Here is a 24,350-nt window from a genome sequence, read left to right as displayed (position 1 = left end):
GTAGGTCCTTGGACATCTTTTCTTCTGACTGTTGAGTGGGTGTCTTTCTTTCATGGTGTTGATTTCCCTCATTTGTGGTGTGTCATGATTATATGCTTATTCTTTGCTTGAAAATCTGTTTGCCAGCTCTTCTGTTTACCATTGCCTGTTTCTAGTGATTAACAGGGGACAAATGGCTTGTCTCCCTTGTGTGTGGGCCTTCTAACCCACCTGGCAGTCAGTACATTACTTGGGCACTGCTCCGCCTCACTGAGTCTAGCACCCACACTCAAGGATTTAGTTTGTGGGTAAACACAGCTGCCATCCACTATCTAACACAAAAAGAAAAGAAAAATAAAGGCAGAGCTCCAAATGTAAAGTCCCAATTAACAACTCTGATAAGCTTCCTGATTAATAATCCTGATGAATTCCCCTTCTATCTCATATTTCCATTGTCTGTACCTCAAGCTTTATTTTGCTCTCCTTTTCTATTGTAGATTTAAATCTATCTTTGCTATAGATTTATTATTATGTGTTTATTTTCTAATATTTTTGTCATTTCATGAGATTTTGGCAAGGGAGGGAGAATAGACACAATAAAAAAAAAACCTTTAATTTTCAATCATAAAAGCCCCATAACTATATTAAAATAATATGATAAAAAGTTTCACATTATTACCTCTCACAAGAATGCCATGAATATCAGCAAATTTCAAGACTAAAATGATCAAGCATTTTCAAAAGAGTCTTTAGACAATACTTTGGATCTTAAAAAATTAAAAGAAACAAATCTGTGACACCTCAAAAGCAAATCTAACCAGTTCAATTTTATTTGGCTCCGGCATATATCAGAGAATCAATCCAGCCTGATAAGGGATGAATAGCTACAAACATATTACCTCTTCAACAACTGTCATGTTGACATTCCCATTGTAGGAATCTAGTTAAGCTATTTAATTTTTCTGAGAACTTTCATAATTGCTATAGCCAACATCTCTCTCATCAAAATATCCAAAGAAATGGGTTCAGAAGAGAGAGCATGTATGTGTGTATATGGCAGGGAAGAAATTGTATCCTCAGGGCCCAGAATGTAGTTAATATTCATTAACAATTCACTGAAATGAATTCAACAACAACAATAAAACATTTTGCCTCTGAAGGATCTAACTTTACTCTTAGCATCTTGGGGAATAATTTGGCAAATTTCCCTTCAGCTTATAACTATGGATATATTTTATACTACATACAACAAACCCTTAAGATTACTGTTGTTCTTTTCAGTTCCTCAAAACCTTATAGTCCAGTATGGCAAATACCAGAAATTGAGTAGAAGATGCAAGTAGGATCATATAGAAAGGACACAGAAGACAGAGGGAAAAACAGCCTAGGAACAGATGGGACAAAAGTCAGAGGTGACCGTAGCCTTGGTTTATGCTGGGACAAGACTGAACCAATCCCACTGTTACCTCCTTGACTTTCATCTCATCTGTTCCTTTCCCTAGACTGTCCTTCTGTTATGTCTTGTCCTTTCTGTACAACCAAATGGCATGTTGTGCTGTTATAATACTTCTCATGCATGCATGTGTCCTAAGTCGCTTCAGTTGTGTCCCACTCTTTGCAACCCTTTGGACTACAGCCCACCAGGCTCCTCTGTCCATAGGATTCTCCAAGTAAGAATACTGGAGTGGGTTACCATGCCCTGCTCCAGGGGATCATCTCGACCCAGGGATTGAAACTATATCTCTTATGTCTCCTGCATTGGCAGGTGGGTTCTTTACTGCTAGTGACATCTGGGAAGCCCAGTACTTCTCATAACAGACTAGAATGCTTCCCAAAGTAAAGACCACAGTGACAGCACCTTTGTTAAGTTACTGTTAATTATTTTATGGACGTTTGGTCTGCCTCACACTACTTTTTACATACAAAAAGAAAACTTTGAGATTTATTAAAATGCCTACTGTACAAAAAATAATAATAATTGACAAAGTCAGGGATAAAGGCAAGTAGAGGAAATAATCCAGTTAGAGACTGGCTCTATGGTTCTCAGAGACTGAGGCAAAGTAAATACTGTAAGTTTTTATATAAAAAATAAACTAGTTAAGCTATACCAAAAAAACAGAACATTTATAAGTATCTCCCGCTGCTAGAAAAGAAAGTGGTGTTGGAAAAGTTAAATGCCTTGCCCAAGGTCCCCTGGCTTCTTTCGTTAGAGGAAAATACTGGTCTCTTGACTTCAGTGTTATTGCTGCAATATCACACTGAAACCAAACACACAGTGAAAATTAGTTGCTATTATGGTAACCCCTGGGAGAAACAGAGATACCTATTCCCCTGTGAGGGATAAGAAATTAAGCTAAGAACCCAACACAAATGTTCTGTGGGGAAGCTGGGTAGAGTGAGAAGATATGAAATGACCTGATCACCCTTAAAGAGGAAACAGTGGTGAGGCAGCAACCTCAGAGGCACCTAAGATCCCTACTGCCAGAGGGAGTGGGAGGTTTAAAGGGCTGGGAACCCAGTTTCTAGAACATTCTATACATGCACAGAGTCTTAGGAGAAGCAAATCGTTAAGTACTATACTGAACTATGACTGAGAAGACAGATTTTAAAAAACTTCCTAGGGCACAGGTCCAGAAGAAAACAAAAATTAAGGTCAAGTCTACATCAGCCAGTAACAGACTTCTGGGCCCTTAAACTCATTTATTTGGCTCTCCTGACTGTTTGGCTCAGTTTTCCCTGAGCAAGTGTAAAAAATGCTTGAACACCACCACCCTGGGATCCTGTTCAACCAATTCAGATAGCTGTGGCCTTTCAACTCACATCCAAGTGACTTGGCGTTGTACCAATATCATTTCCCCTAGTAGAGCCTAAGCGAGAGTACACAGCTCAGAGAGCCAGGAGTTAACTGGCTGTTCCCATTGCAGAAAGGTCTGGTTCTTTTCCTAGATAAGCAAACAATACTATATCAAGACGTTTCTATCATTCAGTATTACATATCACACTGGATCCACAACTATAAAAAGAGAATTAGTGGCAATACCACTGTCTATTCTTAAAGCATCTCTCTTGAGGCACTTTAGGCAACTGAACTTTACTTTTCCAGCCCAATCCCTTGGGAAATAAATAGTGATGATTTATTAAAACTTACATCTTACAGATAAGAAAGACCAACAAAAAGAAGCTGAAATGCAGAAGGGGACAGAGTGTCTTGAGGCTACACTCTACTTGTTGAATCACATTTCTTCCTTATAGAAAAGGTATAGAAAGATCTTCCTTATACAAAAGACACAGACCATGCACATTCACTCATCTGTAGCTGACTGTCACTTACTTCACAGCCCAGTGCTAAGGGACTCTGTGGACCTGGCCATGTTTGGGCCCCCACTCTGTGCCGCCATGTTCCTTTGCCAGGGTCATGGTTTCCTACCTTTTCTCCCATGAAACCCATTTTTGAAGATGTCTAAAACAGTTTTTGAACGGCAAGTTGTTTCCTTCTACACCAGCAAAAATCTAGGCAATTCCAATCGTCCCTTACAACAATGTGGCCATAATAACCTCTTCAAGTTTGTCTGCCTATAATCAGTCTTTTTTTTAAATATACAACCAATTTATTGGTTTATCGATTCCTCCTGTCTTTATAGAATAGCATGACCCTCCGAGCCAGGGGGTACATTAAATTTATAGTTATTGAGTTGCATTATTTTTTAGAAGGAGGCAGTAATGGCTATATAGAGGGAATAATCATAATATACAAAGAACAGTGAGAATGCATCAGATAAAATTAAAGAGCGATTATTCCCTCAAAAGTAACTTAGTAAAACGTTCTGAAAGAAGACAGCTTTATTTTGGTGAAAGACATCGAACGGCCTGGGTACAAAAAGCAGATTAGAAGAAGCAGGCAGTAGTGCCCCCTGGGTTGCCTGTTAAGAAGTCTGCCCTGTACAGTTTCTGGAGAACTTTAGAAATGCAAATAACCTGGACAGATTAACAGCACCCGAAGATAACTAGCAGGATACAAAGAAACAGCACCTTTCACTATGAGGAGGCGTATTCCTTCAGGCAAACAAAGAAACAGGACAGAGTCAACATCTGTTTCATATAACAGCTTGGCTGCTGAAAGAAGCAAACTTTAAAAAATGGCTCAGCTGACAACCCTCAAAAACCATTCAGTCACTATTGCATGGGCTGAAGTAAATGGGTAAATAAACACAACTTTCACTTTCCATACTACCCTCACCGCCTTCCTCTAAAGAAAAGAAAGTGCAAACAAAAATCCTCATATCTTCCCTTTTGATTGGCAACTAACAGCAATGAATGCTCAAGTGTTAAAGATAGCTAACTGATTTTTAGCTTTGCCCTGCCTTCCCCAAAGTCAACTGGGAAGATAAGACAGCCAAAGAGTATATTGGGTGGGGACCCTGGCCAAGATAGGGGGATGGGGAAACAATTCAGACATAACTCATTAGAATATTAAAGGGAAGAAAACAAGTCATTTGGCAAAACCAACCATTTTTTGGTTGGTTCCAGAATTCAGTTCAAGAAAGAAAAAGCAATATTATGATGTCTGGAACCTTATCAATAAGTGGTAACAAACCAAATGTGTTAAGAGATGAAATGTTCCTCTCTGGATTCTATCAATTTGTGAACAAAATTTCAGAATCAAGAGAAAGCCATCTAAGAAGGTATAAAAATCTATTCGTAGATTTAAGAACTGGACATTTCTAAGATGAAAAATTATCAGTGCTGTGATGTCACTGCTGCGACCACTGCATCCAACTCAGTTAAACGCCAGATGCTTTGCTTACCTTAGTAATGTGGTTAAAATACATATCAAACAGAATGAAAGCAACTGAGAAGCACTAAGACAGACAAGAGATTTTTCTGGTGGAATCTGAAAACAGAAAAAAAGGTGATTAGGTGGAAAAGGACAAAAACATTTACTACTAACACATGTGCAGTGTCAAAAAATATGCTGGGCAGATAACCAAGAATCCAACGAGGTCCCTTTCAGTGACTTTCAGGTAGAACACCATTCAGGAAAAGATCACTTTGTCTATGCGGGAGAGAGATATGACCACAAAGGAAAAAGCAATCATATGTGATTTGTTTTATCTTCAGAGAATTTGGGATGAAAAAGGCATTATTTAAAGGTGCTTTTGTGGGGTGTGAGGGAGTGAGGGTGTAACTATAATGAAAGTAAATCTTTCAGAAATATTAAGGCCAGACAGTCTCTAAGTACTCGACCTACATTAACTAATTTGGTCCTCACAAGGATTACATGATATAGGGACTATTAGTACTACAATTTACAGATAAGGGAACAAAGATACAGGAAAGCAGGCTTATCTGGAACCATAGTGAATGGCTGAGCTTAGAAACAAGTCACTAGGAGGAAGGAAAATCCTTCAAAAGATTAATCTTTTTGTCTATCCAGGATCCTGCTTGGTGTCTTGCATAACATCCAGAAAAATAAAAATAATAGAACAAGACAAGCAGAGTAATTAATTAAAACTAAAGGAGAAAGGATTTAGATTAGTTTAAAAAAGACTTTCCAAATTAAAGAATACGCAGAAAAAAAAAGTTCACTGAGAGATACTAGAGAATGACTTCCAAAAGGATCAGAACTGGATGGTCTTAAAATAACGAATCCCCTCAAGTATGGAAGGGATTAACCCAGAACTTTGTTTTAGGCCTATAAGAAATATTTGACTTTAATTCAAGGAGAGAAGTTTAGTTCATGTTAAAGAGTCTCCCCTTGTGTTGATTAGCCAATCTATGCAGGGACTATGCTTGTGTTGACACTATCAGTTCAGTTCAGTTCAGTCGCTCAGTCGTGTCTGACTCTTTGCGACCCCATGAACCGCAGCACACCAGGCCTCCCTGTCCATCACCACCTCCCGGGGTCCATCCAAATTCATGTCCATTGAGTCGGTGATACCATCCAACCATCTCATCCTCTGTCGTCCCCTTCTCCTCCTGCCCTCAAACTTTCCCAGCATCAGGGTCTTTTCCAATGAGTCAGCTCTCCACATCAGGTGGCCAAAGTATTGTAGTTTCTGCTTCAACATCAGTCCCTCCAATGAACACCCAGGACAGATCTCCTTTAAAATGGACTGGCTGGATCTCTTTGCAGTCCAAGGGACTCTCAAGACTCTTCTCCAACACCACAGTTCAAAAGCATTAATTCTTTGGTGCTCAGCTTTCTTTATAGTCCAACTCTCACATCCATACATGACCACTGGAAAAAACCATAGCCTTGACTAGACGGACCTTTGTTGGCAAAGTAATGTCTCTGCTTTTTAATATGCTGTCTAGTTTGGTCATAACTTTCCCTCCAAGGAGCAAACGTCTTTTAATTTCATGGGTGCAATTACCATCTGCAGTGATTTTGGAGCCCAGAAAAATAAAGTCTCTCACTGTTTCCATTGTTTCCCTATCTATTTGGGAATGGATGCCATGATCTTCGTTTTCTGAATGTTGACCTTTAAGCCAACTTTTTCACTCTCCTCTTTCACTTTCATCCAGAGGCTCTTTAGTTCTTCTTCATTTTCTGCCATAAGGGTGATGTCATCTGCATATCTGAGGCTATTGATATTTCTCCCGGCAATCTTGATTCCAGCTTGTGTTTCTTGCAGCCCAGCATTTCTCATGGTGTACTCTGCATATATGTTAAATAAGCAGAGTGACAATATACAGCCTTGACGTACTCCTTTTCCTATTTGGAACCAGTCTGTTGTTCCATGTCCAGTTCGAACTGTTGCTTCCTGACCTGCATATAGGTTTCTCAAGAGGCAGGTCAGGTGGTCTGGTATTCCCATCTCTCTCAGAATTTTCCATAGTTTATTGTGATCCACACAGTCAAAGGCTTTGGCATAGTCAATAAAGCAGGAATAGATGTTTTTCTGGAACTCTCTTGCTTTTTCAATGATCCAGCGAATGTTGGCAATTTGATCTCTGGTTCCTCTGCCTTTTCTAAATCCAGCTTGAACATCTGACAGTTCACAGTTCATGTATTGCTGAAGCCTGGCTTGGAGAACTTTGAGCATTACTTTACTAGCATGTGAGATGATCGGTAGTTTGAGCATTCTTTGGCATTGCCTTTCTTTGGGACTGGAATGAAAACTGACCTTTTCCAGTCCTGTGGCCACTGCTTAATTTTCCAAATTTGCTGACATATTGAGTGCAGCACTTTCACAGCATCATACTTTAGAATTTGAAATAGCTCAACAGGAATTCTATCACCACCACTAGCTTTGTTCATAGTGATACTTCCTAAGACCCACCTAACTTCACACTCCACTATAACCACCAACATTTTCTAGAACTCGGCCTGAGCATATAATATGTATTCAGTAAATATTTCTTGACTGAATTAGAAAAAATAAAAGAGTATGAAAATGACAAGTTTATGGTAAATTCTGTAAGTTTTGGAAACTACCTAGAATAAGTGAAGACTCTGCTTCAGAAGGCAGTCTTGAAGAAATCAGAAGAGGAAAGCCTGACTACAGTACTAGAGTCACAATTAAAATGGAGGAGAGTTGACTTGACCTCTAAATAAAGAAAGAAAGACAGAAAATGAATAATAAAAGCAGCTGCAATGATTAGGGATAACATCCTACAGTTTTGAGCAGAGCAGAGTGTTCATGTGTAATCAATACAGTGTTAATGAAAATAATACCAACATGTGAAAACTTTAAATTGTTCATATAATAGTGGTAGGAACAGCAGCAGACAATACCTGGGAGCACTTCTTCTGTGCCAGGCACTGGGTAAAATGCTTCATGTACAGGGTATCCTAGTTAAGGGCTAGATCGACTCCCAGAAATCCTTCTCCTAATAACTTTGAACAAACCACTTGACCTGTGTCTACGTGTCCTGTGTCTCACTATCTATCAGATAATCACAGCATCTACTCTCTAGGCATGAAGTTGCAAAGATTAAGTGAGAATGTGTACGGAAAGAAAATAGAAGAAATTTTAGAGTTCTAGAGTAATCGGTACAGCCTGATGAGTGGGACAGGTAAGATGAGGAGAACAGGTCATTCTCAAAATAGTGTCAACAGGACTCACCCATCATACCACCAGGCTGGATTGTCTCTTCGTGTCATTCTTTATATTTACTTCCCTCTTAATTTCATTACTTTCAAAATTAATTTCAAATATTGGTTTTCATAAATGTCTCTATCACTGAACCACAGGTCTCTTTTTAAATACTGTTTATTCCCAGTCCCTCGAATCATGCTTGACACACAAATAACTGTGCTAGAATGACTGCATGAACAGCAGGAAAAGATCACTTGAGAAAATTGCTATGAATGAAATTTATAGGAATTTTTAGGTGCAAGATATAAGAAATATCCTCATAAAAGGGAAAATTGATAACAGCATAGAATTCTCTCTAATATAAATTAGGCAGTAAACACACACACACACACACACATCAGTGTGTGTGTGACATAAGGTTTGCTATTTATAGTAAGACCTACCAAAAGTGGCTTTCATTTAACTCCATTAGTTATTATTTCATTCTAAACCATTTCTTACTAGATAAGGAACACAAGCTCATGCTTCTTCCTATTTTGAAGAAGTAAGAAATGTAAGAGAGGTTAGGAGCAAGTGATGGAAAACCTTGGAACCATGTGAAAAGGGTAGAAGAAGGAATTAGAAGGGAGAAATGGGCTGGGCCAATCTCCTGAATTAACCCTAGAAGAAGCAGCAGAGCATTCCAAACTTCAGCAAGTTCGGGCTCTTAGTATCTGCCTACCTTTACACCTATCTTCTTGAGTTTCTTCCCTGATCTCAGAATCTTCGCCTGGATTGACAACCTGGTTGAATTCCGATTAACCTGTCTTCTGAGTTAACTCTCTACTGGTAAATAACAGCTTCACATCTTCACACATTGATTTTAAAATTCTCAACTCTTTCCTCTTGAACTTAGAAATTCTTGGGTCAAGCAACTTCCTCTCAAACAATTTAATTTTAGGAGGTCATAATTTTCCCTAAAGGCCTCATATCTTATATTGGGATGAGCCTCTTGGGATATAAGATTTACCTAAATCCTATGAAAACTATACTCTCTATGTATGTTAGTCTGCTTTTCATGCATTCTTGGCTGATCTAGGGCCCAGTCCTACTGCAGGTAGAGGAGGTGCTCAAAAAAATATTTGTTGAGTAAAGGAATTAGTGAGTAAAAAGTCAAAGACTGAACTTCCTCCACTGCTTGCTTCTGAGCACACAACACAGGATACACAAATAGACTCTATGCAGAAAATCACCTCCTTGAGATCGCCTCTCAACTGAAAACAGCTATTAAATTTTCAGGGGTAGAAGAATCACTGCTGAAGGGAGTAATCTGCTCTTCAACACCACCTGCCAAGCACCACACATCACTAGTCTGAAACCAATGTATGGATCCCAACCGTGAAGCTCTATCATGTACCTACATCTCTCCATTTCATCATGCAAGAGGCACAACTGAAGTATTTCCACCAAACTCTATAGTATCCTCTCCATTGTAATTTCCATTTCAGTAATTGCTAGGGCATACACAGTTCTTCCAACAAAATTAAACCCTGCTTGGGAACAGATGGATTCCCACCTTATACACCCCTTTCCTCTAATTTAATCTTTTGAACTGTACTGAGTTTCAATGGCACAGTTAAGATTATAATAAATTCTGCACTTTAAAAAAATTGTTAAGATGCATTATACATTTTTTATATCATCAAAATAAACATCAATAATAAACATCTTAATTAATCAATAGTTTCTTACATCTGGAGGGTATTTAATAAAAATTTTGCATCTAGCCTAGTAATAATAATATTATTAAGTATCAGTAATATTTAAAAATAATAGAATTCTCAAACCATTCAATTTGATTCCATGGATGTTTATACTATGTTCTCTGAAGCCACAAAGTAATATTAAAATATTTAATACAAGTCTTACAATTTTTGCACAGAAAATTTTTCTATTATAAGAACATTCATGTTTTATCACTTTTTCAGTCAAAATGACAAAACCAATGTCAAAGAAAAACCAGAATTTATCAGCCATAGTTTATTTTAAATATTAATACTACTAAAGTCAAAGTGGCTATAAAACAGACTGACAGAAGTAAACTTGGAAAGATCAGCCAATACATCATTATATAAAAACAAGAAGGCATAAAAAACTATTAAGATGGCATAAGGTCTGGGTTTTAATTTCATCAATCTAATACTAGATCACAGAATGAGCTTAAAAAAAAAACAAAACAGAATAAGGTCAATATCACAAAGTGGTTAAAGAGATGGAAGAGAACTCTCTTCTAAGTCATTAAACTCACCCATACCATACTGAACTCCAGAGGACTTATCATTTTCCTATGCCATTACAGACCTTAGCAGGTTCATTGAATTGACTGATTTCTTTGTTAACCTACTTACATGGGTTAAGACCCTGACCGACATAAAATACAATCAAAAACATCCTAGACAGAGAGTGCAATGAAAAGACTGAGTGATGTACAATTTGGGGTAAAGCCTATCCAATAAATGTGCTCGACCAACAAAGAACCTATTGGCAAAGATTTATTATCAGAACAAACACATGCTAAAAAGATCTAATACAATAAAACCTGCAATAGGAAGACAAACTACTCTAAAATACAGTTCTTTGCATAATGTATAGCTTTTTTCTATGACTATATTAAAACTCTTCATTTTTTCCATTCAAGAATAAATGTCATAAGAGAAGCAAAACCATGAGTATAAAGTGTGAAAGGGTACTAGCAGTGTAGCACTACATAAATAAACATACATTATGTTTATGTCAATTAGAACTCAACTACCTTTAATATATATAAAGAAAAAAAATTTCTAGGAAACGTATTATCAAGAGAAAAGGTAAAAATAAGTCACCTTCTAGAATAATACCTCACCATCACGTTCTAATTATATGTAACACATTAATACGAACTTAGTAGAAGTTAGAGTCAGACATAGAAAAGATATATGATATACCTCCAAGTTCTTTTACATTCAAGATGGCATTCTGGAATGGCACTGCTTTTATACTAAAACCTACAATTAGAAAACAATAAACAAAGAATTAGCAACTTAACTTTTAAAAATGCATAAGATTCTCAAATTCTCTCTTTTTGGCAGATGAAGAACTATTTTTCATAGCTCATATTTACACCAGGAACACATAATTTTCAAGGTAAATTATAACTTAGTATTATCTTCTATCATTTTGTAAAATATAGTTGTATGCTACAGCAAAATATAACTCTTTTCTTCCAAATACTGCCTCATTCCTTCATACATAATAGCTCTTTGTAAATTTTTCCAGTTGTGAGAAAGACATTTGAAAGTATAGAGAAACTCCAAAGAAAATATTAAATTTACCATGATCTTTACATCTAATTCCTAAAGTTAATTTTCCCTCACATATAACTTAGCAACCCTAAAGTATCTAAATTATAACCATCTTATATTGGAATTACATAGTATTTATGTTAGTATTTTCTCTCAAGGACATGGTTAAAGTCATACATAGATTTTTCTTAGATGTACAATCATAATTACCCATTTATGCATTTTATAATGCATTTAATAAATGTCTTTTGTTATCAAAGTATATTCTGCATATAGTGCTATGATTAATCCTGTATTTAGGACTTAATTATCATAATCTAAGACAATCAATTCAGGTGTAAGGTGAATGTACATTTACCTATACACACACATACAAATACATATACTGAATATTTCTGAAATGATCCATAAGAAACTGGAACAAATAATGGGGGAGAACAAGGTATAAATCTTAAATAGGAGCAGTTCTCTAGTTTCATTTAAATGTTTTGCATATACACTTACTTATTTTTCAATTAAAAGCTCTACTACTTAAAAATTTTTTTTTAATAATTTAAAAAATATTTTTAATTGGAGGATAATTGATTTACAATGTTGTGTTGGTTTCTGCCATATATCAACATGAATCAGCACAGGTATATGTCCCCCTGCAACTCTTGGGCCTCCCTGCCACCTCCCACCCCATCCCACTACCCAAGGTTGTCACAGGGCACCAGGTTTGAGCTCCCTGCATCATACAGCAAATTCCCACTGGCTATCTGTTTTACATATGGTAATATATATGTTTCAATGCTACTCTCTCAATTCGTCTCACCTTCTCCTTCCCCCACCCTGTCCACTATTCTGTTTTTTATGTCTGCATCTCCATTACTGTCTTGCAAATAGGTTCATCAGTACCATGTTTATAGATTCCACATATATGCATTAATATATGATATTTGTCTTTTTCTGACTTCACTCTGTATACTAGGTTTTAGGTTCATCCACCTCATTAGAACTGACTTAAATGCATTCCCTTTCATGGCAGAATACTATTCCATTGTATATAGGTACCATACCTTCCTTATCCATTCATCTGCCAATGGACATCTAGGCTACTTCCACGTCCTAGCTATTGTAAACAGTGCTGCAATGGACGCTGGGGTCCAAGTATCTTTTTAAATTATGGTTTCCTCAGGCTGTATGCCCATTAGTGGGACTACTGGGTCATATGGTAGTTTTATTCTAGTTTTTTAAGGAATCTCCATACTGTTCTCCATAGAGGCTGTATCACTTTTCCATCAACAATGCAAGAAGGGGACTTCCCTGGCACTCCAGCGGTTAACACTCTGGGCTTCCAACGCAAGGGGCACGGGTTTGATCCCTGGTCAGGGAACTAAGATTCCACATGCCATGTGGCACAGCCAAGAAAATATGAAAAAATAAAATAAAGACTACAAATTGGAAAAAAAAAAAAAACACACACACACACACACAATGCAAGAAGATTCCCTTTTCTCCACATCCTCTTCAGCATTCATTGTTTGCAGATTTTTTTGCTGACTGGAGTGAGGTGATACCTCATTGTAATTTTGATTTGTATTTCTCTAATAACTAGTGATGCTGAGCATCTTTTTTTGTGTTTATTGGCCATCTGTATGTCTTCTCTGGAAAAAAAGTCTGTTTAGGTCTTCTGCTCGTTTTCTGATAGAGCTGTTTGTTTTTCAGGTATTGAGCTGTATGAACTGCTTATATATTCTAGAGATTAATCCTTTGTAGGTTGTTTCATTTGCAATTATTTTCTCCCATTCTGAGGGCTGGCTTTCAATCTTGTTTGTTGTTTCCTTTGCAAAAGCTTTGAAGTTTAATTAGGTCTCATTTGTTTATTTTTGTTTTTATTTCCAGTACTCTAGGAGGTGGGTCAAAGAGGATCTTGCTGTGATATATGTCAAAGAGTGTACTGCCTGTTTTCACCTAAGAGTTTTATCATTTCTGGCCTTCCATTTAAGTCTTTAATCCATTTTATTTTTGCATATGGTATTAGAAAGTGTTCTAGTTTCATTCTTTTACACGAAAGAAAAACTAGCTGTCCAGTTTTCCCAGTAATGTTTATTGAAGAGGCTGTCTTTTCTCCACTGTATATTTTTGACTCCTTTGTCAAAGATAAGTTGCCCTTAGGTGCATTGGTTTATCTCTGGGTAAAAGCTCTACTAATTTTTAAAGCTTACTGAGTAATTCCTGAGCACCCAATAGATTTAAGGCGTTAAGCATTATTTAATACATACAATTACAAGATAAATAAGACACAGTCATCCTTTCAAGAAACTGTCAACAAGGTAGAAGGGAAAACATACAAATACTTTCATTGAAGCAAGTGCTAGAAAAGTTAAAAAGTGCTGAGAAAGGTAAAAAGATATAAACTACTACATGTGTAAAAACAATTCTTTTACATGGTTTTGTTTTACTTTATACATAAACAAGTTAATATGTGCCTTGTTATATACTCCACTCTATTATTACCACTCCTCTGTTGTATATTGCCCTAGAGCTTTAAGATTCTATACATTACCTTCTACCTAGGAGTCAGAAGCTCTATGACTGTGGTCAACTTACTAGCCTTGGTTTTCATTGTTTATAAACCAGGATGATAGTATCTACGTCACAAAGTTGTGATAATGCATGCATTATCTTTATCATAGAGCCTGGTACAAATAAGCATACTACATAAAACTGCCAACTTTATATTTCAATTGATGCCATGTTGATGATTTAATCATTAGGTACACATATTTTTCCCCTACCTGGATATATTATAGACTCCTAAGACAGAAATTCTGCTGCTCATTGATTAAACTAAGTACTTAGTTGGAGCCATGAGTGTTATCACTGAATGAAAAGTACCTTTGTTGGAGTTTATGCTCAACTGGAGGTGATGGAATTCCAGTAGAGCTATTTCAAATTCTGAAAGATGATGCTGTGAAAGTGCTGCACTCAATATGCCAGCAAATTTGGAAAACTCAACAGTGGCCACAGGACTGGAAAAGGTCAGTTTTCATTCTAATCTCAAAGAAAGGCAATGCCAAAGAATGCTCAAACTACCGCACAATTGCATTCATGTCACATGCTACTAAAGTAATGCTCAAAATTCTCCAAGCCAGGCTTCAGCAATACGTGAACCATGAACTTCCTGATGTTCAAGCTGGTTTTAGAAAAGGCAGAGGAACCAGAGATCAAATTGCCAACATCTGCTGATCATGGAAAAGGCAGGAGAATTCCAGAAAAACATCTATTTCTGCTTGATTGACTATGCCAAAGCCTTTGACTGTGTGGATCACAATAAACTGTGGAAAATTCTGAGAGAGATGGGAATACCAGACCACCTGACCTGCCTCTTGAGAAATCTGTATGCTGGTCAGGAAGCAACAGTTCGAACTGGACATGGAACAACAGACTGGTTCCAAATAGGAAAAGAAGTATGTCAAGGCTGTATACTGTCACTCTGTTTATTTAACTTCTATGTAGAGTACATCATGAGAAACGCTGGACTGGAAGAAACACAAGCTGGAATCAAGATTGCCTGGAGAAATATCAATAATCTCAGATATGCAGATGACACAACCCTTATGGCAGAAAGCGAAGAGGAACTAAAAAGCCTCTTGATGAAAGTGAAAGAGCAGAGCAAAATAGTTGGCTTAAAGCTCAACATTCAGAAAACAAAGATCATGGCATCCGGTCCCATCACTCCATGGGAAATAGATGGGGAAACAGTGGAAACAGTGAGAGAATTTATTTTTTTGGGCTCCAAAATCACTGCAGATGGTGACTGCAGCCATGAAATGAAAAGACGCTTACTCGTTGGAAGAAAAGTTATGACCAACCTAGACAGCATATTCAAAAGCAGAGACATTACTTTGCTGACTAAGGTCAGTCTAGTTAAGGCTATGGTTTTTCCTCTGGTCATGTATGGATGTGAGAGTTGAACTGTGAAGAAGGCTGAGTGCTGAAGAATTGATGCTTTTGAACTGTGGTGTTAGAGAAGACTCTTGAGAGTCCCTTGGACTGCAAGGAGATCCAACCAGTCCATCCTGAAGGAGATCAACCCTGGGATTTCTTTGGAAGGAATGATGCTAAAGCTGAAGCTCCAGTACTTTGGCCACCTCATGTGAAGAGTTGACTCATTGGAAAAGACTTTGATGCTGGGAGGGATTGGGGGCAGGAGGAGAAGGGGACGACAGAGGATGAGATGGCTGGATGGCATCACTGACTCGATGGACATGAATCTGAGTGAACTCTGGGAGTTGGTGATGGACAGGGAGGCCTGGTGTGCTGCGATTCATGGGGTCGCAAAGAGTCGGACATGACTAAGCGACTGAACTGAACTGATGCTCAACCGGAGTGTAAACAGTTGAAATTTGTTGTGTTGTTATTGTTGTCCAGTCGCTAAGTCAAGTCTTGACTCTTGGCGATCCCATGAACTGCAGCACACCAGTCTTCCTTGTCCTTCACTATCTCCCGGAATATGCTCAAACTCATGTCTATTGAGTTGGTGATGTCATCCAACCATCTCATCCTCTGTTGCCCCCTTCTCCACTTGCCCTCAATCTCTCCCAGCATCAGGGTCTTTTCTAATGAGTTGGCTCTTCGCATCAGTGGCCAAAGTACTAGAGCTTCAGCTTCAGTATCAGTCCTTCCAGTGAATATTCAGTGTTCATTTCCTTTAGGATTGACTGGTTTGATTTCCTTGCAGTCCAATAGACTCTCAAGAGTCTTCTCCAGCACCACAGTCCAAAAGCATCAATTCTGTGGTGTTCAGCCTTCTTTATGGTCCAACTCTCACATCCATACATGATTACTGGAAAAACCATAGCTTTACAGAACATAAATGTTTGTTGGGCTCCTTAAGAATCTTTCAAAACATACTCTTTTAGAGTGGCTTTAATGCAGACAGACACAATGGGCATAGCATTGTGGGTAATGGTAGATGCAGTCACTGAATCTTAGCAAAATAGCAGGAGCAGTAGAGGGCAGTGCCCTGTGGCTGACACACTGGCATGTATCTTGACCTGTAGGAAAGCCTCTCCAGGTGTCTGGCCTCTGGGAAGTTAAGGAAACTCAGTGCCAATCACAATACTCATGCTGGCACTGAAATCTGCCCACGGGAGACTTAGATGCTTGAATTTATCTGCCTACCTTACAGGGGTGTTAAATGGATTAAAAGGCAATGATTATGAAATCCTGAAAACAAAAACCCTATGTAAGTGCTAAACAGTCTACCAGTGGTTATGTTCAGTACAAACCCAAGTATGAATTTTCCAGAGAAATGGGACAAACCCCAACTTTGAAAAGGAAATAGTTACGGAGCATACTAGCAAAGTTTAATCTGCTTTGATTCTTAAAAGCTGACAATATGCAGGCACCCAGAAGGAAGTAGTATTTTTTTTGGAAACTGCCACACCCACATGCAAAATACAACTTTAGAAATTTACTGATTTAACAGGCAGATTATATGATGATTCCCATCTTGAATCCTTGCACAGACTACAAAAATGTCCTCTAGCATTCACTCTAAGCAAAGTAAACCAGCAATGTTATTTATAGGCATATAAATGTTCCTTCAGAATACTCATAAATGTTTTCTCTTCACATAGAACATGTGTGGCTAGATTTATACTGCAAAGGTATATGTAGTCTTCCACTTTGCTGTCTTCATATTATTTTTACAATATAGCTGGGATAATTAATGTTCAGAGGATGAAGCCTAGATAACTAGTCCAGAGAATGTACTATTCATAGAAGAGAAGCAATATTTTTCTATGTTATTCATCCTATTTGCAAGGATTAAGAAGAATTAAAATGTAAGGACACATTTTTGGTTCACCAAAAGGGCAATCAAGAAGAACCATCCGATCAACTGTATTTTATTCCTTTACACTGAATTGGATGAGGTCGAGAAGGGAAATTAATATTTAGTAGAGATACAAAGGTCAATTCATCAAAACACTTCTTTTGAAGGACCACTCTGAAGAATAAAAATCCGTGGATTGCATAGGCTCCACAGTAAGAACGTCTGGGTTCAAATTCTGGGTCTACCATTACTAACTGTCTGTGCAAGTTATTAAATCCCTCTGTGTCTCAGATTCCCCATTTGTAGAGGAAAATAGTACTCAGTGCTACAAAGTGTTTTTTTTTCTAAAAAGTAAAACTAAAAACTGCGACTACTAATGGTCATCAAATGCCCACTGAAAGCTTTCTCCCAATCAAAATCATGTGTGGCCTCAAGTTCAGGTATATTATGAAAGCAGTGGTAAAAGTAAGAGTTGCTGAAGACACAATCTAAAACAAACATTTATTGAGGACTTCCATAGACTAAATATTTGTGGTCCTCCTTAACATTTCTTTCCTTCTCAGTCACCAAAGCCTTTCAGTTTCATCTGCCTAATAGTTCTCAAACATGCCTACTTCTCTCCATCCTCACAGTACAACTTTGATCAAACCATCTAGTGAGCCTCCTAACGAAACTCTGTTATCAGCCTCCTCCATCATCCTCATACACCAGCAGAAGTGTTTTCCTGAAATGAACCTCTGTTCACATCATTCACCTAGTTAAAAGGGTCTGATAGCTTCTAACTTCTCAGGAGATAGTTCAAAATATCTAACAAAGTTTAAAGATCTGTGTGAAGCGTTTATATTTGTCAGGCCTCCACATCCAAGGGTTCTGCATCCACATATTCAACTAACTGCAGATCAAAAATATTTGGGAAAAAAAATTCCAGAAAATTCCAAGAAGCAAAACTTCAATTTGCTGCACACAGGCCACCATTTACATTGTATTAGGTATTATCAGTAATCTAGAGATAATGTGAAGCATACAGGAAGATGTGTGTAGGTTACATACAAATACTGTATTTTTATATAAAGGATTTGAGCATATTCAAATTTTGGTATCCATTGTAGGGGAGGGTGGTCATGGAACCAGTCCCCCTCAGATACCGAGAGACAACTGTATATCCTAATTTAGCTGTTAGAACAATCCTTAAGTTAATGAATAACTACTGCTCCAGGAAGAAAATGAAGCCTAGAAGGGTTATAGACCTAGACAAAAGGGCTAAGTGCTGCATTTAAAACCTGAACTCAGGTCTCATCAGTCCACCAGAACTCTACCCTATAGCACCTCCTCCATATACCAACAAGCTGATGTATTTTATACTATTTTGTCCAGTTTTGAACCTAAAGATTGGCGGAGCTGACTGGAAAAATACACATATACTTAATGAGCCCACTAATTTATTTCCCCTCCTGTTTTCTAAATAATCCAACACAAGGAATCTCTTTTGATTCTTGTGTTCCCAGGTCTGTACTACATTGCCTTATTAATGAAATAAAAGTAATAGTATGAGTTTAGAGAGTACTTTTTATAAGATATTATTAATAAAACTATGACCTTAGGAGGTGAGGGAAAATGTTCACCTGACTCAGTCATGACAGGGTGCTTGCTCTGTTGCTTCTTCAAAAAAACAAAAGCATTCCTCTGATGCTCTTTTCACAAGGAGGCAGTGAGTGGATGGGACAAGACAGGGTCCTAGTTGACAGCTCTCAGACTCACCAGCCACTTTTTTCTATTGATTTTGAATTCCCCCTCTAACATTTAGATTCCACTATTTGTATTAAACAAGGAGGAGGGAATAACAGTAACAACTGAGTCAATCATCAATGGCCTCCAGTATTTGGCTGAAGGGCTCATGGGTAGGTCTCCTGACTCCATTCAAACAATTTGATGGCTGAAGCCTAAGTTACGTAGTCATTTTTTCCTGGCCTATTTAAGCTACATTAGTAAGACTGAAACCTCCCCTAAGATTTAACCCCACAAATTTTAATAAATATATGACTTAGTAACTCTTTGGGGAAATAATTGTTTGCATAGACTCAGTTTTTGTCTTTGAGTCCTTAAATCCAAAAAAGCCCGTGATACAAGGGAGATGGATTCGAAAATTTTTATGCAGGGAAAGCATTACTGAGATCGTAACAAAATTAGGTTTGGGAGGGAGGTTAGTCTATTTTTACTCATTGTGTGGAACACATAAGTATTTTACTTGGACCTACAGACCAACCTCCACCCTTCCCCCACCTCCCATAACACATAGCAAGTCTGGACATTTGTACACAGATACTGTGTGTGCTTCTCAGATCCCTGGATCACTAAAGAACTGCTAAAGGAAAGACACTCTACAGATCTGGTAGCCTTGACTTGAACCAAGGGCATGATTAACGGCCATGGTAGTTTTGTGATGTTTGGACAACGGTCTAGCGAAATTTTAAATATGATTTCAACATCATAAAAGGAAATTTAATCTATCAGCATTTATAAAACACAATCCTTTAGCAGATACAAAAGCTGACTTTCTAATTTATTTACGAACATGTATGCACAAAATACTCAAGTTATTGAAATCTTCAAATTTTCATAAACTTTCTGTATTTCTTTCAAATTATAATTATTTTCTATTTTAGCTGAATAACATAACACTTCACAAACTTTCAAATGCAGTAATATACATCCCTAGAAGAGATTTTTCAACCTTTTTCAATTTCAACTGTTCAATTTTCTCTTGATTGTTCTCTGTGTTACAACAATGTATTATCCTAAACCTATAGACTCCACTCCTCTGGTTTAAAAAAAAAGTGAATACTGTGTAACCTACAGGTTAACATCCCCTTTTATCAACAAATTCTTTGTGCTGTTATACAGTCAAGGAATTCACTCTGGACAAAGTTCACTTTTGTTTCTAGACCAATGTGCAAGCTACTCAACTTTTCCCCCTTTATCAGCAGGACCTGCTTTTTGCAGGATTTCTTGGTCCTTTGAGTTTTGACAATTTAAGTATCTTTTAAAAATTATGTCAAAGTAAAAGACTGCTGAAGTTAACAATCCAACACAGTTTGGATTCCCTTGACTTATGAAGAAAAAGCAGGGATTCTTGCCTTGCTGAATTAAATAGACATATCCTTCTTGTGTTGTGTTTTCATTTTAAGAAACGAATTCTCAATCTATCTTTTCAACTGTTCCAAACTCTCCCAACAAATATTTCATTTTTAATTGGCTTGATAGAATCAAAACACTATAAAATAGAGAAATAATTTAATAGAATAAAATGTCACACATAATTTGACCATACCAACAAAGCCTATTGTTATTTTTTTACATTTTTTCCCATTTTCAATTTAAAAGCAGTTTTGCAAGGTTTAATTTTCAAAATGTAAATTTAATTTCCTTCTACAGAAGGCTGTATATGTTTCTCAATATGTGATCATTTCAATTGATGTACTACAATTTAATTAACAGACTCCTTTGATACAGAACATTTAAATTACTTTAAAGCTTCAGTTATACAAAATGTGGCAATCATTTGTTCATATAGTTTCTCTGAAATTACATGCTTACCGTAAATTCTCAGTTGACACTATTACTAGGCCAAGGGATGTAAATATTTTGGTAACCTTTAATTTACATGAATAACTGCTTTCCAAAAAAAGAGGGGAGGCAACACCAATCACAATGTCAGCATTAATTCATGTGCATATGAAGGGAATCACAATCTTCACAGCATTGGGACAAAATGAAAAGTTTGGTAAATTTAGCTATAAAATTAACATTTTATTCCTTTCCTAGTAAAATTGACCTCTGATAAGGCTGTACCTTTCTGTTTCCCATTAATTCTTTTTATGAATATCTCTTTGTGAACCTAGCTTAATTTATTAATTAGATTCTCGGTATTATTTGAGAATGTGACTGAATTCTCTAAATGGGACAGTCATAAACTCCTGCCTATAACATCTTATACAAATATTTCTCAATAGCCTTGCTTTCACTTATATTTCTCCTCTGAATTTTAGCTTTCCAGTCTTTCGAAATTTTCATATAGTTAGGTTCGCTTGCTCCTTCACTGTGTACACTGTTCTCCATAGGCCTCCTGTGACTGTTTTCCCATCTCCACATTGAATGTTCACACGGACGTGTGGCTTTCCGACCTCCACCACTGGGTTCTGTCATTTATTAGAAGACCTTTCTTCTACCTCCTCTGTCCTTTTTCAGTTACATACATATACAACAAAAGGAACTGGAAGCTGAGTTTGAGCACAGCAGCAACGTCTATCCGGACTGGGATTCTCTGGGTCCACTGATAACTGAAATCATCCTGCTTAGTTCTCCTCTGCCTCCACCCCTTCTTAGTTTCTCTAACATCTTGCCCACCTTCATTAGTTACAATAAACACACAGACTCAACCAACAAGCATCTACCCTTTCTCTTCTATATCCTCACTTCACACCTCCTGCCCAAACTCTGCTCTCCCTTAAGGCCCTCCCACTGAATCCAGGGAACCTCACCTTTGTTAAGAAAAGTCTTCTCTGGGCTCCAACATTTTCTTACATGCTTTTCTGTCCTCTTTCTACCAGCACACAGAGCTCTTTCTTCCCTTATCAGTGTCACCTAGGACAACCTTTGTGTCCTTACACTTTTACCTTTTTACCATCTGTTGTTGTTCAGCTGCTAAGTCATGTTCGACTCTTTGCGACCCTATGAACTGCAGCACACCAGGCTTCCCTGTCCTTCACTATCTTCTGGAGTTTGCTCAAACTCATATCCATTGAGCTGGTGATGCCATCTTGCCATCACATCCTGTCTCCCCCTTGTCCTCCTGCTTCAATCTTTCGCAACATCAGAGTCTTTTCCAATGAATCGGTTCTTCATATCAGGTGGCCAGTGTAATGGAGCTTCAACATCAGTCCTTCCAATGAATATTCAGGGTTGAATTCCTTTAGGATAGACTGGTTTGATCTCCTTGCTGTCCAGAGGACTCTCAAAAGTCTTCTCCAGCATCACAGTTCAAAAGCATCAATTCTTCAGTGCTCAGGCTTCTTTCAACTCTCACATCTGTACATGACTACTGGAAAAACCTCAGCTTCGACTATATGGATCTTTGTCGGCAAAGTGATGTCTCTTTTTTAACATGCTATCTACGTTTGTCATAGATTTTCTTCCAAGGAGCAAGCGTCCTTTATGTTTCGTGGCTGCAGTAACCTTCCACAGTGATTTTGGGACTCCCCAAAAACAAAATCTGCCACTGTTTCCACTTTTCCCCCATCTATTTGCCATGAAATGATGGGACCAGATGCCATGAATTTAGTTTTTTGAATGTTGAGTTTTAACCAGTTTCTTCACTCTCCTCTTCCACCCTCATTAAACGGCTCTATAGTGCATCTTCACTTTCTGCCATTAGAGTGGTATCATCTCTCATCTCTTAATCATGTCCCACTTGAATTTGTGACATTTGTTTATATGTGGACCTTTGGATTTCCATATACTAACTTTCCATTCATGTATGGATGTGAGAGTTGGACTGTGAAGAAAGCTGAGCACCGATGAATTGATGCGTTTGAACTGTGGTGTTGGAGAAGACTCTTGAGAGTCCCTTGGACTGCAAGGAGTTCCAACCAGTCCATTCTGAAGGAGATCAGCCCTGGGATTTCTTTGGAAAGAATGATGCTAAAGCTGAAACTCCAGTACTTTGGCCACCTCATGCGAAGAGTTGACTCATTGGAAAAAGACTTTGATGCTGGCACAGATTGTGGGCAGGAGAAGAAGGGGACGACAGAGGATGAGATGGCTGGATGGCATCACTGACTTGATGGACGCGAGTCTGAGTGAACTCCGGGAGTTGGTGATGGACAGGGAGGCTTGGCGTACTGTGATTCATGGGGTCACAAAGAGTCGGACACAACTGAGCGACTGAACTGAACTGAACTGAACTTTCAGGGAATTTGTTTATCTATCTGAATGAATTCAATATTTGGCTAACATCTGTCCATCATTCTGTCTGCTTCTAGTCTTAAAGACAACATTCTCCAAAACTAACGAACGAAGTTATCCTTCAAATTTTCACATCTCCAAAACTATCAACTCTAAATTCACATTAGCCATCTCTTCATTTATTGGTGTAAAATTGCAGATTTCATCAAATTTTCTATATAGAAAACATAGCAAACATACAAAGTTCTACTTATCCCTTGCCAATCTGGAAGCCCTTTCTTTCTTTTTTCTTGCCTGGTACACTGCCTAGAATCTCCACTACAATGCTGAACAGAAGCGGTGATAACAGACATTCATGTCTTATTCTTTATCTGACTGGGAATAAGTTTTGTATTTCATCATTAAGTATAACAACAGCTATAGATTTTTATAAATGGACTTTAAGAGTTGAGAAAATTCCTTTCTGTTCCAACTTTGGTGAGAGTTTCTTTTTTTTTCTTATCAGAAATCAATGTTTTTGTTTGTATCTCTTGAGATGATCAATATCAGCTAACTGATAATGTAAGTTAAATTTATTTATTTTTGAATGTGAAACCAGTCCTGTATTCCCGGGATAAATGTTACTTGGTCATGATATATTAAAGGATAATACCTATTAATATACTACCGTTAGATTTTATTTGCTAGATTTTTGTTTATATTTTTGGCATCTATGTTCATGAGGAATATGGTCTGTTACTTTTCTTGTATTATTGTTGTCTGGTTTTAACATTAAACTTGCTGGCCTTATACAAGGAATTTGAAAGTTTTCCTCCTTCTTCAATTTTCTGAAAGATGTTATATAGCACTGGCATTAGTTCCTCTTTCAAATGTTCAAGAAAATTTACCAGTGAAACCAACTAGTTTTTTTAAAAAAAAAACTACAATTTCAATTTCTTTACTAACCACAGATCTGGGTGTTCTATTTATTCTTGAATGAATTTTGATGATTTATCTTTCAAGGAATTTGTCCATTTAAGTTGTCAAATTTCCTGGCATAAAGTTGTTCATAACATCCTTTTTTAAAAAGAGATATATACATATATTTTTTCTTTTGGACTGTGCTGGGTCTTCCTTGCTCCATGGGGGCGTTCTCCAGGTGCAGACAGTGGGGGTTACTCTTTGTTGTAGTGCACAGGCTTTAGGCACACAGGCTTTCAGTAGTTCTAGAGCGCTGGCTCAGTA

General features: G+C 37.5%; 1 protein-coding gene across 2 annotated transcripts in view; it reads right to left on the bottom strand.

Moving 5' to 3' along the window:
- The window catches only part of ARL15 (ARF like GTPase 15), a 466,036-nt gene that overhangs the window by 269,797 nt on the left and 171,889 nt on the right, over positions 1-24,350 (bottom strand). For both annotated transcript variants that reach the window (XM_068990589.1, XM_068990590.1), the window contains exon 3: positions 10,985-11,044. In XM_068990589.1, coding sequence (XP_068846690.1) covers positions 10,985-11,044 — 60 coding nt within the window. The remainder of the gene's footprint in view (positions 1-10,984; positions 11,045-24,350) is intronic.

This window comes from Capricornis sumatraensis, chromosome 18, assembly GCF_032405125.1.
Source record: "Capricornis sumatraensis isolate serow.1 chromosome 18, serow.2, whole genome shotgun sequence".
NCBI lineage: Eukaryota > Metazoa > Chordata > Mammalia > Artiodactyla > Bovidae > Capricornis > Capricornis sumatraensis.
Note: the sequence above shows the minus strand (reverse complement) of the source record. Positions and strands in the feature narration are given on the sequence as shown.